The sequence below is a fragment of the Chaetodon trifascialis genome, chromosome 15, assembly GCF_039877785.1.
Source record: "Chaetodon trifascialis isolate fChaTrf1 chromosome 15, fChaTrf1.hap1, whole genome shotgun sequence".
NCBI classification, from domain to species: domain Eukaryota; kingdom Metazoa; phylum Chordata; class Actinopteri; order Chaetodontiformes; family Chaetodontidae; genus Chaetodon; species Chaetodon trifascialis.
Window position 1 is genome coordinate 13,661,369 of NC_092070.1, and position 17,598 is coordinate 13,678,966.

General features: G+C 42.3%; 1 protein-coding gene across 1 annotated transcript; it reads right to left on the reverse strand.

Annotated features, from left to right (window-relative positions):
* Nucleotides 1-311: 311 nt before the first annotated feature.
* On the reverse strand, nt 312-13,764 carry LOC139343427 (voltage-dependent calcium channel gamma-1 subunit-like). Its single transcript, XM_070981083.1, has 4 exons — nt 13,226-13,764; nt 6,369-6,443; nt 4,289-4,426; nt 312-3,982 (listed from the first exon to the last, which is right to left on the reverse strand). The coding sequence occupies exons 1-4, from the start codon at nt 13,464-13,466 to the stop codon at nt 3,750-3,752; spliced, it is 687 nt and encodes a 228-aa protein (XP_070837184.1). The 5' UTR covers nt 13,467-13,764; the 3' UTR covers nt 312-3,749.
* Nucleotides 13,765-17,598: the final 3,834 nt, after the last annotated feature.

Consider the following 17,598-nt stretch of genomic DNA (forward strand, 5'->3'; position numbering starts at 1 on the left):
ATGTACGCTCTGCTCCTGCTGGTCTCATCGCTCTATGGTAAAGGCCTCATGAATGATTTAGGGAGCTTCGTGCATTTATCACATCCAGCCCTGAAAAGTCCTGACCTGCAGTGTATAAGGTCTCTGGAGCATTTCCAGTAGGGTTGTTTCTCAATTCAGCCACATTTTCTTATTCAGAGGTTCCTGGACTGAATCGAGTCCGTAAATGCGTGAGCAATGACAGAGGAGAGATGTCATTTTTACTTTCCAGATAAGAGTTTATCCATCGAATCTCTCTATCTGTAGATAAACATATAAAAACATACCAAAGTAGAATTTTGAATATTTTGGAAGTTTTATTATATTTCTTTTGAAAAAAGACAACCATGAACATAAAGTACTTAATCCAAGCATTTACATATCTAAAATAAAATACAGATCAAGGATATTGTTTGGAAGATTGTTTGGTGAGTCTTTTGTCACAAACACATTGGCATGGGATTATAATCCTTTGGGATTATTGCATGTCTCATCATGATGTAACATCTCTTATGATTCAGATATAAATTTAAAGTACAAGCCAACAGCTGAGTATGATGGCAGGATCCGTGTGATCATTGCAGATTATATAAAATAGTCAATAAATGAAAAAATACAGGTATTGTTTCAATTCTATAAAATACAAACCTGTACAATGACCAAGTAATTTTTGTGATCGCAGTAAGAAAAATGGAAATGTTCCTGTCAGATGGACCTCAGAGCTAAATGTAATCATTTCTTCTTGTGTTCCCCTGTGAAACAGCGTCATTTATGGAACTTTAATTTCACTGCACCTGCACCGGCTGAATGACTTAAGGGCCAAAGTGACTCACTGAAAAATAACACATTAGGCATAGAGGACTGTTTTGCTAATACACGACCCTTGTGTGAGATCTACACATGAAAAAGAGCCAAATAAAAATTACTGCTGTCAGGTGAAAACTGATTCTTGTGTTTTTATTGGTTGCACTTGAACTGAAAAGGTCATTTATGATTTGAACATCAAAATAATTAGAAGAACAAGTGAAAGAAAGTCTGAATGAGGTTTTCATCTGACAGCAACAATATAGTTGTCTACAGAACAAAATAGTATTTAAACTTTAAGGTACCATTTTACAATCAATAGCAATACTTAAATGAAAATGTCATCTGTGTCATACTTATCCTAAATATTTTAGCTTGAGGCCTACATGTCCCGAAAGGAAAGTAATAATTCAATACATTGCAAATAAAAAAGTTCCACAAACATCTATATTTTTTTTCAAGTCAAAGAAATTCTCTATGGATGTTTATAATGTATTTTAAGAGCAGATACGCTTCATACGCCAAAGTTAGAGTATGGTCACACATACACAAATTCAGGTTAACGACCGTATCAATGTTATTCGTATCAACGATCACTGAAGCTGAAGTGAAGATGCCGACTGGCTCATGTTCTTCTCTAATGTGTGACTGTACCCTTATGAGGCAAAAATTCAACTGACCGTTTGCTTAGCCGCACGCCGCTATCAAGCTTTCCATGTTCACATGGCACGATGCAGTTTTCAGTGATACAATTTGCAGATTTACTGGATTTACCTTGAAATTCTTTGTAATTTTCACAATAAGGGGCCATTCCTCGATTTCAAGGGAAGACAAAAGCCGGCTTCTCATTTTGGGCGGGTGACAGTCAATTTTTGATTTTAGCAATTTTTGATTTTAGCATTTTTTTTGGCTAGCAAGTTAAGCTAACATCAACCTCATGTCAACCTCACATCAACCTCAACAGAAACTTTTTATGCTTGAATGTTTGGTTTTGGAGAGAGTTTAAAAAAGAAACCACCGTAAAACCCTTTGTGTACAGGCTGTCGCTCTTGCAGCCCTTTACCCACCACTTCATTTTTAGCTTGACAATTCTGCCAAACGGGCTGCACAGTGGTGCAGCAGGTAGTGTGCATGCCTCACAGCAAGAAGGTCGCAGGTTCGATTCCCGGGTCGGGCCTTTCTGTGTGAAGTTTGCATGTTCTTCCTGTGCATGCGTGGGTTCTCTCTGGGCACTCCGGCTTCCTCCCACAGACCAAAAACATGCTCATTAGGTTGAATGGTGACTCTAAATTGCCGCTAGGTGTGAGTGTGAGTGTGAATGGTTGTGTGTATGTGCCCTGCGATTGGCTGGCGATCGGTCCAGGGTGTACCCTGCCTCTCACCCGTTGACAGCCGAGATAGGCTCCGGCCTCCCCGCGACCCCGAAAGGGATAAGCAGCATAGAAAATGGATGGATGGATGGATGGATGGATGGATGGATGGAATTCTGCCAAACCTCATTTCTCTTCTGAAGCTATGATTGGACAATAGCTGTTGAGGGTAGAGGCTTAGCACACGGTCAGTTCATTTCTAAACTTTCTCTGTATATTTCTGCTGTTGTAACTATTTTTTTAAATGCTCAAAGCAGAGTACATTTGCTAACATACAAAGCATAACCCAGAGACTCACCAAATACTATGGACAATATTATAGATCGGATCCTCTGGACTTAAATTATCGGGGGTCTTGAACACTGACCTGAAATAAATGACTGATGTCAACAAGGGAGTATCAGACAAGAGGGTTCTCTGCAGACAATCAATGGCACAGATTGATTGCAGAAAGTCCTTGGAGAAAAGAAAAGACTGCAGTGACAGTAGCCCATTATAACGATTCACTACTTCACTTTAAACAAAGCGTTACCGTGCAGTTTCTCACCGTCTTTATCTGGTTTGGTGTAGTACACTTTAATTCGGTCCTTTTTCTTTTTTTTTCTCTCTTTCTTTTAGATCTCGCCTGGTCTGTTGTATCTCTATCTGGTCTCCGACTAAACCTTTGATCACGTTTTGCCTTTTTGTTGTCACACTGTATTTCTTTCATCTAGTCAAGTATAAACCAGCATCTGAAAATCATTTTACTCTCATTAGTGTGACATTTATAAAATGACCAACTGCGGTTGTTGACAATTCAGATGTCATATTATCCACAAACAACCATTTACAATTTTACATTGTATTTTTGAGCATTTTTTTTGTACTGTAACATGTCAAAACCCTTAAATGTGTTTGCATGTTTTACTCCAGTCAGTCTACTGCAAATCTGACTGACTGATTTTTTCTTGACTTCCAGTCAATTTTCAAATTTCAATTTGCAAAAATTTGCTTTTTTCGTCACATGGAGATGCAGTTGCAAGCAGGGCCCACTTGTGCTCAGGCGCTTGTGAACAGTTCCAGCGACCTAAACTTCAGACACTGCAGCGGAAAAGCATCGCATTTATGAAATATGTTGCCACAAAACCAAAAATTAAATAAGATAATGATAAACTATAAACAGATGGACCTTGTAAAAATAGATGATGTGAGTTTGGTTAATACTCAAAAAAAGGTGCTGCACGGCAGAAGACTCTTAAGTCTCAAGACACACCAATAAGGAAGAGATTTTAAAACGATTCCTGCTTCGTTTCACCATGTCAAGATAGCAAGAATGTCATTGTTTTTGCTGTGGCTGGTTATCTATCACAAGTCTCTCCAAGTTGATTTGAATATTTTATAACATGAACTGAAATTAATGGACATGGAAGGCGGGAAATCAGGCTAAAAAGTGTTGAATGCTTTGGGAAATAGATTGCAGTAATGATAAATATGTGGAATAGGTAGTTAAAGGGCAAAACCACTTGTACTTCCTCATTTTAACTAGGCCGTCAGATGTGCCTGTTGCGTCACCTGTGGCTAATCTAAGGTGTCAGGCTCAGCATCCATGCAGGTCTCCCAGGGGTTACGTGGCATGTGGGGCATGGAGATGAGGAGCAGGGCGACTCCACTGAGGATGAGCAGGGTGAAGGAGGCGCAGGCGCAGGTAAAGGACCAAGAGTAGTAGTATTCAATCCAGATGGTCTCATCACTGTCAATCATACGCTTGACAGACTGGCGCATTACCTCGACAGAAATGATGATGCACAGTCCTGCAAGCCAAAGAACAAAGAACGAGTTGCTGGGAAAAAAAATCAACTTTGAGTCTGTAACAGTTAATTCAACACTTTAAGACACTTGAACTGTTGCCCCAGATCTACTCTGTCAGTACTTCCCACCTCCAAAAAGAAGAATCAGCTTTGTCATCTCTGTTAACTTAGCTGTAACATTCATCACCAAAAGAAAAGGCATGCGTGATGATGGCGCTGACACACCTCATTTCAAGTTGAGCTGTAGCTCCGAGAGAAGAGTGCCACACAAAGCCTGATCTGTGATTCACTCTATCTGTCATGTCTGACCTGCAAAGGCGAAGAACATCCCAGCAGGCCGGAGCAGGTAGTCCCGCCCCTTCCCGAAAGAGAATATAACACACAGGGTGCCCAGGATCATGAAGAACAGACTGAAGATGGCGATGGCTGCTGCCGAGATGTTGTACTCTGAGGAGAGGAGAGATTAAGGAAAGAAGGAAAAAAAGGAAAGAAATGAGGAAGAATGTGGAAGAGACAGTAAAAGGAAACAAAGAATGAGAGAGAAGAGAGGCAGGAAAATGGTGAGGAGGCAAGAGTGAGTGAGAACATGATGGGAGGAAGAGAGGCAGCAAAGTGGCAGCGATTAAAAATTGAGAGGGTGGGTAGGAACAGAAGGGGAGGTTGCAGTATCGTTTACATAATAAGTGTTTCAATATTGCACTCCGGCAAGTTATGACACAGATAATTAGCCTTTAAATTAGCCTCACGTTAAAAACAACAGTCATTTTTTCAAACTGGCAATAACACCATTTGCATGTCAGATAAGATGCTGCAGGCTTATAACAAGATGATTAGAAGATCTTGCTCTCCTCTCCTGTCTGTTCGATAAAAATAATCTAGTCTTTCCCTCGCTCTCACACTCCAACCGTGATAGAAATGATCCTCAGAGCATCCTATTCCATTTCAGCATCCCAACTGTGGTGAAACACCAGGTGTAAAATTACCTTACGCCCAGCTTAGGTCGGGCTCATTCTGTGTCTGTTTGAGGACTGCTGGTCTGTGTGAGTACGCATGAGCGAGACGGTCTCTGTGAATGGTTTTATGCACCTCCTGTGTGCATGTTTCTGCTCGGTCCTGCTCACTTCTGCACGGTGTGTTGTCTTCCATCAACAGATTTCCAGGCTGTCCCGATTTGAAAATTAATTTTTGTCTTCGTTCTATGTCGTACTTTCTGCTGGCACAGTAGGTCAGTGGTGGAACAAGTGCTTATGTCTTTTCCTAAAGTAGCAAAAATATCCCTGCACTGAATGTTTTACCTAAAATTTGAAGTACCAGCACAGAGGTATGAGCTTCAAAATATAAGTACAAAAAGTAAAATTATACAGCATGCAGAATGGACCATTTCAGAACAATGCATATTATATTGTTGTATTATAAAAAATTGATGCATTAACATATACATCACTTTAATTGCTGCAGCTAATAAAATTGGAGCTCATTTTTCACACATTGCCAGGCAGCTTGTGCATTTCCCAAGGAAAAAAAATAAAGTCTTTATCCATAATTCTAAGTAAAATGTGCAAGTAAAGCTTTTAAAAATACCTGCCTTTCCTGTCTGTACACCATGTTGTGCTTATAAACACAGTTACAGTACAGAGCCATGAATTGATGTAAACAGATATATTTCTTTGTCTGTAATATTGTGTATCTGACGCTACACAGTGAATGTACGGTCCTATTGACCTTGCACCATGTATGAAACGCAGTATAAATCTAGAATTTTCAATATGTTTCTTCATTAATTCCACCAAGATATAACCGTGTGCTGTACATCTCCTGCAATTCATCAAAAGCCCTGACAATAATCTGTAATTGCTGCTTATATGAGTATCTAGCCGTGTGTTCCCTCTTGCTTCCCTTTGTGTTCCTCTCTGTCTAGTCAGAAGGTGAAACAGTCAGCGAGCCAACACAGACGCACAGAGGCTGTTTCCTGGAAATACATTCACTTTGAAAATACCATTCTTGGTAAAGAGGGGAAGATGAAAAGATGGAAATCAGAGGATATTGGAACAGATATCTTTCTTATCTGATATGAGGAACACAGTGCATGTAGCTGAGTTAGTGTTTAAACATTGCCTCATTATATTGAAAAAAAATTGCTATTGCAAGAAAGGAATGTGTAGAGGAGTAGTGTTCGCTTATTGTTGTGGTCTCGCTTAGATTTTTATTACATGGATCTGTGGTATCTGATCAGAAATCCATGTAGAAAATTACTGTACACCTACTTTCCTCTTGCTTTACTAGAAATGGTTTCTGGTATGTTTCTGTCTCATCACAGGCAGGCAGTTGGGTCTGAAAAAGTCAGGATCTGTTGTAACAGTAGTCTGGGTGGCGCTGAGGAGGCACCCACCTTTCTGGGTCTTGACTTCAAAAACTTCAGCTTCTTCCCCCGAGGTAAAGTGTTTGAAGTAGGAACAGTTTTTTGCTGCAGAGTAAGACAGAAAGAGAGAGAAGAGGATGAGAGGGAGCGATAGACAGAGGCAGATCCAACATGAGGCGGTGAGAGCAGGTGGCTCGGGTTGAACCCGTGCCGCTACGCTACAGTACACTCGCAACTAATGCAAAGGTTAATGTAAATCTCTCAGTAGAGCCCATTAGCGAGCTAACATGTACATTAATGAGACATGCGGCTAAGAAGAAGTGAATATTACATGGCTTCAGTATTCATTTATTTCACTGTTTTGCATGTATTCAGTGCCTTCAGTTCCACACTGTTCAGCTAACAAATGTATTAGATTTTATTACATGCTACTCTCTTGTGTTTTCGTATTTCAATCTCATTAGTTTTAACCTGTGGAAATAACCTTTCCTCTCAATAACACTATCATAAAAGATAAGATTCCTTAAAATCTATTGTAGTTCTGAATGAGGCCGCTCTGTGTTCGGTCCCTTCCCCGCAGCTCATGCACATATCACCAGGGTTGATGCAAACCAAGTGACTCAAAGCGGAGTCTCTTCGGTTGAACGACACTCTTTGTATTCTCTGTGTACTCGTTTCTCATCTTTCTCTCCTCTAAATTGGTAAAGAATAAGCTTGCGCAACTGTTGCAGCTCCTCTCTGGCTGTTTGATCAGATGTACGTTCAACACCGCCCCCAGATCACAGCAGTGTTCTGTGACTTGATGTCATCCCAAAATAAAATGTCTTAAAGTCAAACTCTTCACTGTCCTCCGTGTTGGCTGTGTTTACTTCTCAGAAATCAGTCCACACTCATTTCTACAAAGAATGACGCATTTCTGGACTTTGCTTTCTCAAATTGTCGTCCTTTGACCACAATCTTCAATAAAGCCCCATATAGGAAAACGATTCCCGGGTGCAGCCATTGCCCACACATCCATCTATCCATTTGTTGTCTCTGAGGGCAGCTGGGCTGAGAGGGAGGGGCAGTGAGGCCAAGCGAGCATCCCGTCTTTCCTCCACTCACCATCCGTTCTCGCTGAGATTAAACCCATAAAGCAGACAGTTGCTCTCTCTGTCCACACAGAGATGGACAGTGTTTGTGTGCTGGTGTCTGTGTGTGTGCGTGCACATGCACATACTATGTTTCTGTATGTGTGCACCTGGCAACAGAGGAACTGTTTGTTACCCAGGATGAGAAAGAATCACTAAAGAGGTAACCTAGCAACAGGCTGCTGCAGGTCTTGCCTAGTCCTATCTATTTACCCATGTAAAGGCAAGTGTGTGTGTGTGTGTGTGTGTAATAGTAGACGATCCTGGAAGTGTGTGTGTGTGTGTGTGTGTGTGTGTGTGTGTGTGTGTGTGTGTGTGGGTGTGTGTGTGTGTAATAGTAGACGATCCTGGAAGTGTGTGTGTGTGTGTGTGTGTGTGTGTGTGTGTGTGTGTGTGTGTGTGTGTGTGTGTGTGTGTGTGTGTGTGTGTGTGTGTGAGGGGATGGACAGGCTGGCAGCAGGGAGAAGCGGAGGCGGGGTCACAGTGCAGCTTGCTTCTGTAGATATATTATTTTCATTAGTCTTCTCTTTACCTCTGGGGCTAAGCTAATCTAAGCTAATTTGTAGTTGAGTGTAGCTCTAAGATTTACACAAGTCTCTATGAAGACTATTATCTGGCCACCACACAAAAACAAGACAGACAGACTTGATTTATACAAAGAGAGCTTCAGATTCAGATTTCAGCCTCGACTTATCTGCTTGATCTCAATGAAGGAAGAAGGACAATTAGAGAGCAGTGAAAGAAAATGAAAGTTAGGATTGTGAGTGATTTTCTTAAGGTTGAGTGCTTGACCATTCGCTAAACTCCACCCCCTTTAGTAAGTGTTGCTACACCTATCACACCTACACCTATCAATCTAGCAAGGCACCTATGCAGTTTACAGCAGCAACAGTGGCAGATTTACCACATGAAATACGCAGGGGTACTTGATTTGACAAAGAAGCAAGAAGTAAGATTCTAACAGACGATCATAGATTTTGTTGGCGTAAACCTGCAAGAACAGATTTTGTTTTTGGTCATTTCAGGGCAACAGAAACATAATTATAAATTCTATTTCTGCCAAAAGATCCCCTTAAATTCTACACACTGGTCCTTTAACTTTTGGTGCCAAGTTTTTACTTTTATGACGCATACTGCTGGAGTTAACTGTTACTCTGTTGCTAAAAAAGCACTCACACTGTGTCATAACTTTAGATGGTGAACATTCACTGAGGGAGACAACATCTGGGTGCGTATAATTGACCTTGCAGTCTGGCTAATGGGGAGATTTAGTTCCAGGGAGAGAGTGATTAAAACGAGGTATCGCCTGTCATCTTAGTTTCGCCTCTTTCCATTAAACTCTGCTGCCCCCTCCTCTCTTTGATATGCAACTTCTCCTTTATCTTTTCCTTCCTCTCCATTCTCTCCTTTCCACCTGTCATCATACTTGTCTCATGCTTCAACTTCAGCTTCTTTCAGTTTAGTATGCTTATGATTTTCCTTTTCTTTTTACAGTTGGTTTATATGCTTGTGTCACCTTTTCCACATTTAACCTTCAAAGGTTTGGAAATACATGAACTGGCATCAAAAAACAGATGGCTTTTAGCAACGTTAATTTGTTTTTTTCCATCTTTTCACCTATGTTGACAACTGCACTCTGCTGTATCTTGTAACAGAAGAATGACCGACTAATTCTGGGTCAATGTGAATAGGATGGGTGGTGGTGATGGTGGTGCTGGTGGTATTTGAATGGCTATTCCACCAGGAACTCTAATAACTGGGACACAGCAGCACAGGAGAGTCCTCACAGCCTAATCCTGAATGTGCATGTGTGTGGGTGGGTGTGTGTGTGGCCTGACCCTTGTCATTAAATTCAAAACATCCAAGTGTGACTGTCATCATCATGCAATCACCTCAAACCACTGTAAACCCCAGCATCTCAATCTGCAAGTGAAGGCAGCAGTTATCTGTGAATGTCAATTTCCTATTGGATTTTTCAAATTTACATAAAATGAAATGATTCATTCAAATTTTGAACCTTATACTTGTTTTCTGAATGCCAAATTAGTGCCACACGTCCACAGTTCTTGCTCTGCACTCGAAGCAGGAACCTGGCACACTAGAGAGGTAAATGACTGGGTGTCCAGAGAGTGAAAATAGTGGTTCAAGGTGACATCGGTGCTTTTGAGGGGATGAAATGGGGACACCAGCCACCAGGCACTGCGTTGCTGAAAGAGGAAGAGGACGTTTTATTTTGAAAGTGTTTGTGCTCTGGTGGTAATATCTTTCCACTGCAAGACCACAAAACATGATGCTTGACCATTTGTAAGCAAACATCTGCGATAATAAATTCCTCTCCCTAGCTTCTTTCCTCACATATGTGTACGAACACACACGTGCACACAAAAGCACCATTTATGCTCTTTATTTCCCAGCCGAGCAGCATAGTGCGATCCATAAAGGGGTTGTTTGATTTTTACAGCACTCAAGCTGTCATGCGTCATTTGTGGGAAGCTAATTTCAAAAGTCATTTGGGTTCACCGCTTTGCTGCCGTTGTTACGCAACCCCTTCACAAAAGCAGTGTAATTGTACCTATATAAAAAGTGTTTGTGTACGCGTCTCTTGACGACCAACTCCCCCTCTGTTTGGGAAAATGCAAATGTGTGTCATTAAGTCCAATCACGGCTGCTTGCTGTTCATCAAGGATGTAATCTGTTATAGTACACTCACTATCAACTCAGGGGTTTTTTTTTGGCACCACTGTGCTTTGCTTATGTGCTAAACTCTACAACACACCTTAAATTAAGAAGCAGATAAAGCAAAGCTAGTGTTGTAGTGATCCATTCAGCCACTCCATTAGGCTCAAAATTCAGGGACCACTTCCTTTGGTAGATCAGTCAAAAACTATATTAGAGTTGACTCCAGAACCTTGCAGGCTTATGCATCCTACAGCGTATCAGTAAGAGTAGATACTGAGTGTATTCTTGCACCACTGACTTGTTGCTAAATCTAAATATTTGTTTAGCAAGGTCCAAAGGTACTGTAGGTTGAATTCTGGAGTGTAACATCTCTGGAAGGAGACAAAATGACTCCATGATGCAAGCCTTTTCATGAGGTGTTAATGTTGGTGTTAAGGTTGGCTTCTTAGGTGCGAAACACTGGCTCCCTTAAAAAAAGAACAAAAAAAAAAACACCTGTGAATTTATCAGATGTGAAACAGAAACACTATTGCACGTGAAATTAGACACAAAGTGTGCAATCCAGCGCAAGCATTCAGTACTCAGCCACGCTGCTCTTCCCAATATCACTCTGTCGAGGAGAAAGCGAACAGCTCAAGCCGGAGAGTGGCTGTGTTTCTCTCTGGTCCTCTCTGCTGTCAGATTACACCAACCTGGCAGAATGACTAACTGGGTGCCAGTAGAGATAACACTTGTTAAGAAGAACCCTGCAGACGCTTTTCCTTGGCCACTGGTGAAGTACAGTCATCTTCGCCTGGTCAGGACAGTCACTGAAGCTCACTCTCTGAAGAGGCAGCATCTCACCCACGAGGGTGGTGGTACCGGCCAAACCTGAAATCTGATTGGCCAACACAAGTCACACCGATTACGCCTAAAGTATGTCTGGTGATCTGCCGAGTGACAGTTCTAGTTTAGTAATTAAAGTAAAAGGTCAGTGAATGCTATTCTGACTTGCGGCCACACCTCATGCCACCCTTGCATATGTCAGTGGTACCCCAGTCTGGACATGCCGCTGATCTCACCCAATGTCATCTTCACATTACGTGGCATAAAAGACAGCACAGAGGACTCGGGACACCACCACATGCACAGATCGTTCTGATGGCACTGAGGCTTGTATAACTAAACTATTGAGCTTGGCGTGGGAGCAAATGGCAGTGCTGCGCAGCCCCACATCACATCACTAGACTTTTTCAGGTATCATGAGAGAATGACTTGTGGAAATGTCACAGTGGTTTGGGGTATGTAGACCTATGTGTCCTTTCTAAGATTTCTCTCTCCACTTTACACCAAGAAGCAGTTCTGGAGGCCCGCGATGTTCACTTCTCCTCACTGAGAGCCCCCCTCCTTCTTTGAGCACTGTAAAAGTGCTCCCTCCTTCCCCATCAACAGAGGCATCCCTGCCTCTATCCACCCACACAGGCTCCTGCTTTTCCCCCAATCCCCCTCAGCCCTCCTGAGTCTCCCAGGTGTACTCTAACTCATGAGCTGAAGCGGGAAGCCACACTTCATTAAGGCCTGTACTGATCCTGAGGTGCTGGAGCTGCAGGCTAAAGTCAATGATAGAGTCAGAGTGAAATCTCTCAGTCAGGCTGCCAGGCACGCACACACAGCCAGAGGCCAGAGAGACACAGTATACCTTCTAACAGCACTTGTAATTAAAGCTACATGGCTATTTTGGAGAAGCAGACTTTAAACACAACATAGAATGCTTCTGTGCTTTTGACTTTATTTTTGGGAACCGCTTATTGTATGCAGTGTCATGCAATGAGGGAAATTAAGCAAGCGTCTTCTCGCAAATTGATGGTTTTAAATCGGGGTTGCTCAAAGCGGGGACCATGGACCTGTTTTTCTCTATCCAACTCAAGGGTCTAAGGACAAAAGGTGTCTTACGCTTTACAGATTGTAAAGCCCCTTGAGGCAAATTGTGTGTCATTGGGTGATATAAATAAAACTGACTTGACTTGACTTGACTTCAAACAGTCTTGTGTCTGGTTTGATCAAAGCCGGTTACCCTCAGATCTGCTGTGACACTGCCAGTCAGACTGAACAAGAGATGAAGAAGTTAAATACCATTTTATGATCATACATTTTCATATAGAGTCAGACAGTTTGCTGACAAATGATGATGAACGCTTGCTGCTGTGATGTGGTAAATCAGGCAAAGAAAAAGTAGTTTCAGGGAATTTAGAGAAATTGGGGCTTCGCTACGAGGTAAAATGGATTTATCTCGCTCCTCGCGTTGAGAGTCGCCCAGCACGGATGGAACAGATTCATGTTATTGCCATGTGAACTGTGAAGTATAGCAGTGATACTCTTCCATTATGCACTTGACTTCAGCTGTTTGACAGTGCTTAATTGGCAGTGTGTTCAGAGACTTCCTCTGTGGAAGATAATGATGGTTCAATGAAAAGCTGGCTCAGTGTTCCACGTTCAGTCCAAACACACATATGAACATGCCGTGGTCATATGTGTGTGAGACGGGAGAGATGGAAGAAAAACCTGCAGCCTCAGAGTCCAGCCTTCTCTCTTCCTTCTTTACTTTCACTGAAATTGTCCTTTAAATAATGTTAAAATATCAAAGCAACAATATTTTAGGGTTTGGTACAACAAAGATGAATGAAAATAGTGAAGTAATGGAAAAACACCCTTTTTGCATAGCTGAAACCACATACGTCAAAGTCAAAGCTTAATTCTAAGTGTGATACGAGTAGATGAGAGCTAGCAAACATGTTCAGCTCTTAAATCCATTTTTTTTGTTGTTTTAGTCGATGCTGACCCACATGTTTTCACAGATACATAAAACAGACCTGCAGTATGAATATTTCTTCTGGAACAAAAAAAAAAAAAAAAAAAAAACCCTCCTCACTGTGACCACACATCCAGGATCATTTCAAGCCAGCAGAGCTGTCAGTCAGCAACCACACAACAAATTCACCCTGATAACAAATAAGAATGTTTAGCCTTAAGCAGAGAAAAACAAAAATCACCAAACAGCCAGTTTTTATTCACCAACTGCAAGATGAAGAGGCTCCATACCTCCAGGTAAACTGATGGGGCCGCAGCCTTTGCCCTGAGGGTCCTCCTCCACAATGAAGATGGTCTTCTTGCAGAGCCTCCAGAGGCCAAAGTGGGCCGCCTCGCAGGTAGCGTTGAGCTTCTCCACCCGGGGGCTGAGCACGGCCCAGTGGTCGGTCACCACCGCCGCCAGCATGGACGACATGCCCACCACGATCACCACGGACGTGATCTTGACCTTGGTCGCCTGCTCCTCAAACATCTTGCTTGCTCGATGAGCGTGCAAAGTTGTGGATGTGTGTGCGTGCGCGTGCCTGTGGTTTGCACGTGTGTTGGCGTGTACGACGTGAGTGAGTGAAATGCGAGTGTGTATGTGGCCGTGAATAGACGGAGTGTGTGTTTGTTTGTGTCTTGTTTGTCCTGAGCTCCTTGACGTCGGATGTTGACTCCAGAGGTTCCCCCGTCTTGTCTACAGCTTCACTACACTTCTGATCTCCTCTCCTGCTCTCCTGTCCACAGCTCTTTCTTTCTCTTTCTCTGCCTTGTGCCTGCTGGTTGGTAAAAAGGGGCCAGATAACAGTGCCCTAGTTTCTACCTCTCTCCTCTCTTCCTCTCTCTCCCTAGTTGCCTTTGGTGAGCAGAGGCCATTCAGCTGCGAGATTAAGATGTACTGGAAGGTGCTTACACCTATAACACCCGTTACTTGACCATTTTGGTGTTGGCAAGCGTCGGTTCAAGATCAGACACTCTCAAAGGTTCGACGCAGTCTGCTGATGGTGAGCGTTCCAGTTGCTCACTTCTAACAACAACATCGAAGACAATCTAATGAGAACTTCCAGCACGTTCTGGCAGTGCCGCTCAGTATCCCATTACCATGTACCAAATACTGATGATATCAGTCTGTCGTGTATGTGAAACACTCTCTGTCACATCTCTTTCATATTCTTATTCAGTTCCATCCCTTTCCAGCTCAGTTGTCTCAGGCGCCGTGTGCCAGGGGACTCCTGGGGGGGAGATTTCCTTTATTAGTTGTCATCTGAATGAGCTGATCTACTTACTCAGCCAATCAGCAGTTAAGGCTCGAGACAAGGGTCCCACCTGATGCCGGCAGCTGGTCCAGATTCGGAAAGACAGAAAAAGGGCCTCGACATAGGACCTCTAAAATTTGACGTTCAGTTCATAAAGTTTGAATATGCTTGGCAGCACAGTGGAAAGAGTTTTCGATTTTCAGAGCTTTGTATGTTCTGTGTTTGACAAAGTGTCCTTCTGAATGTTGCTGAATATATTTTAACTTGCATTTGGAGCATCTGGAGCAAGCTTTAAAAAAAAAATCCTACAAGTGGCTTTGACGTCCTGTGCTTGATTCCATGTTTTTCCATTTTGTAAACCAACATCTCAAGACTTTTTAATCTATCTTTAACAATATATTGAGGTAATCTAATTTGACGTGTGGACGTTTTTACTAAAAAATGACATCACCCAGTTTCAGGATGGGAAAAACACTGTAAAAAGCTGATACATCTCAAAGGCACAATCAACCTTTTCCCTATGAAATGCTTGAGTAAATGGGCATGCTTTTTATAAACCACTGTGCCCCACTTTAGACGGGACTCTGGCCCATTTTCAGCCCTCAGAACACTCACACATCTCTGGGTTTTCAACACATTAAATGGCAAGACATTAAAATCAAGAGCAAGAGGTGAATGGAGATGGCAAGATACATTGCTGAACAGTGTTTGTATAAGCGTGTAAAACAGAAAAGGAAGAAAATCTGGAGTGTCTGGATATTTTATACACCAGTTATACAAAATATGAGCTCATGTCTGTGTGTTTAAAAGAGAGTTGGACGAGTCTGATGTCTGACACTCTTTAGAAAATGGATGTAATGTGAGAGAAAGTGCTATCAGTAGCTAACTGAACCAGGAAATTGATCATTAAAGATAAATCATCTCACTCACTGTCTTAAAAAAAAAAGAAACCCCTCAGTGGGGGTTGAGAGAAGATGGGAGACAGTTGTGTTCATTATCACGTTCCACCTGGATGCATTTGCAGCAAAACTGCCTTTTCTCCCAGAGGATGCGTCCCCTTGCTGAGGCTGTGAGAGCCAACGCTTGTCTCTAAAGTGTGTAATAATAGTGTCTTTTGGCGCAGCCCGTCTCACTGGGTGACCCTCTGACCTGCTTGATTTGCTCATGGTCCCCTGGTGACTGCGGATTGACCAAACACCTCACAGCTGCAGGGTCTCCAAGCAAAAGCCAGCCATGTGGACGACTGTGGTAACATGTAATCGACGACAGGAGTGTGTCACATCGGAGGGATCGCCTCATGTCAACCGAGCGAGGGATGGCGAGCAGTGAAATCCGATGACGGCATCTGGCAAGGAGGCATCTCTGACTCACCTGTGAGCGCCCCTCACCAGAAATATCAAGCTCTCAAGACCAGAACTGTTAGAGCAATGGCAGAAACATCCAAAATCACTTCAGCTGAAATGAGGATTGACAGGTCTAAACTCAGCAGTGATTAACTTCAATTAGGGCCGCCAGCTTTCCTGTTAGAAACAGTATTCCAGCATGAAAAACAACCTTAACTGGTGGCTAATTTTACCCATAGCAGAATAGATTGCATAGCTTTCAGAGGGACCTGAATGTATTCATTTGCTAATGACAGGCAACATTACTCAAGTTAAATTAGATTACTCATGCCCCGAGGCAGCTTTCTATGAGGGTCATGTTAATATTCTTCTCTAAAACAATGGGATCAGTTGGCATGCATGTTCGCCTCGCTGCCGCCGTCCACACTCAGTTGTCATGTTCCAGCAAGAAGCTCCAGCCATCGATCTGCAGGAGGCAGGAGGTCAGGAGATGTGGGACGTTGAATTGTGAGCTAATGAGCACACATCGAAGAAAAATGAAATTACAAGGAGCTGGCGTATCTATATTAGATATTAGATATGAAAGATAACTCCCCCATCAGATAAACAGCTCTGATTCCTCTTTTTTTACCAAAATTAAATCTCACCAGCCTGAGTGCATATATTACGCAGGGTGATGTAGCTTTTATTCTCTTATATGAGGCATGCCATACCTCACTGATTCTTATCTAGGTAGTGGTACTTGAAATGGAGAGTTAACTATGCAGTGGTATTCTGCTTTCCCTGGCAGATTCATAGCTGGATTTGATCTAATACAGAGACCTTCGGAAAGCAGAACAAAGGAAGTTATTACTGTAATGTGGAGTTGCCTTGAGAAGTAAAACTTTGACCTGTCAAAACAATTGAACCTCTGTTTGAATCACCATATTTCTCTCCCACCCATCAGCTCTTTTCTTCATTCACTGTATTTGTATGATTCACACACATTGGGAGAGAAAAGGTTTACTCTGATCACTGACTGAATCAGCCGGGTGGCTGTTGAGGTTCAAAAAATGGCTTCATTTCTTATCATATGGCATCTCTCCTGAGCAAGACTGACGGCTTTTTAACATTTTGATCTAAGAGCGCTGCCATCAGCATGATGCTGACTGATTTATTTCTTTGCCAAACAATACGGAGACTGCGATGCTGAAGTGGCTCATAGCTCACTCTGAGATGACAGCGATGCAGCCGAACTGAAGAGGCATTCAGGACTCGGAGAAGGTCAGCCACAGAAATCTGAATGAAGCACTGCAATCAAAGGTCTTCAACGCAAATCAAGCTCCACTGAGACAAATGCTTATGGCTGCAATCATTTAGCTTTAAACCGATAAATCTGTACGTGTATTTTTAATACTTAGCTGGAGGGTTGTCCTTACATTACATTACATTAGCTGATGTGTGGATTTTTGATGATAACAATGTGTCTGTTGGTTTGTCAATCCATAACTACTTGACTGAGATTCCGAAACAACTATTGGATGAAATAAAATAAAATTTTGTCCAGGAATTCATGGTTTCCAGAGGGTGATTCCTCCCAACTTTTTATGACTTTTTTTCATTTTTCACCCCAGACTTTTTTATTTGGAAAACGTCTGTCAGGGTGAAGACACTCAGAAACTCTGTTTGCACTGTTGATGTGTAGATATGTGAAATAGAGTTCTTGGCTTGTGCTAAAAGAGTGTGTGCCATTATTTCCTTTGTTTACATGAAGTAATATTTCGTGCAAAGGCGGATGTGGCCAAAATAGTGCTGGTGCTAATATTGCTTACGGGACTTTTTACATGTTTACACATAAACGTACAGTCACTCTTCCACTCAATTGAGCAACATAGGCATCAGAATGCATTCATGAAGGTCAGTGCTATGTATTTTAACACCCCCATGACACAGACCCCGCAGCCAACCATTCCTTTGGACAGATATTTTTTAAAAGTGTTTGCGTGGATGGATTTTTATTTCTTTTTTGGAGAACGAAGGAAGA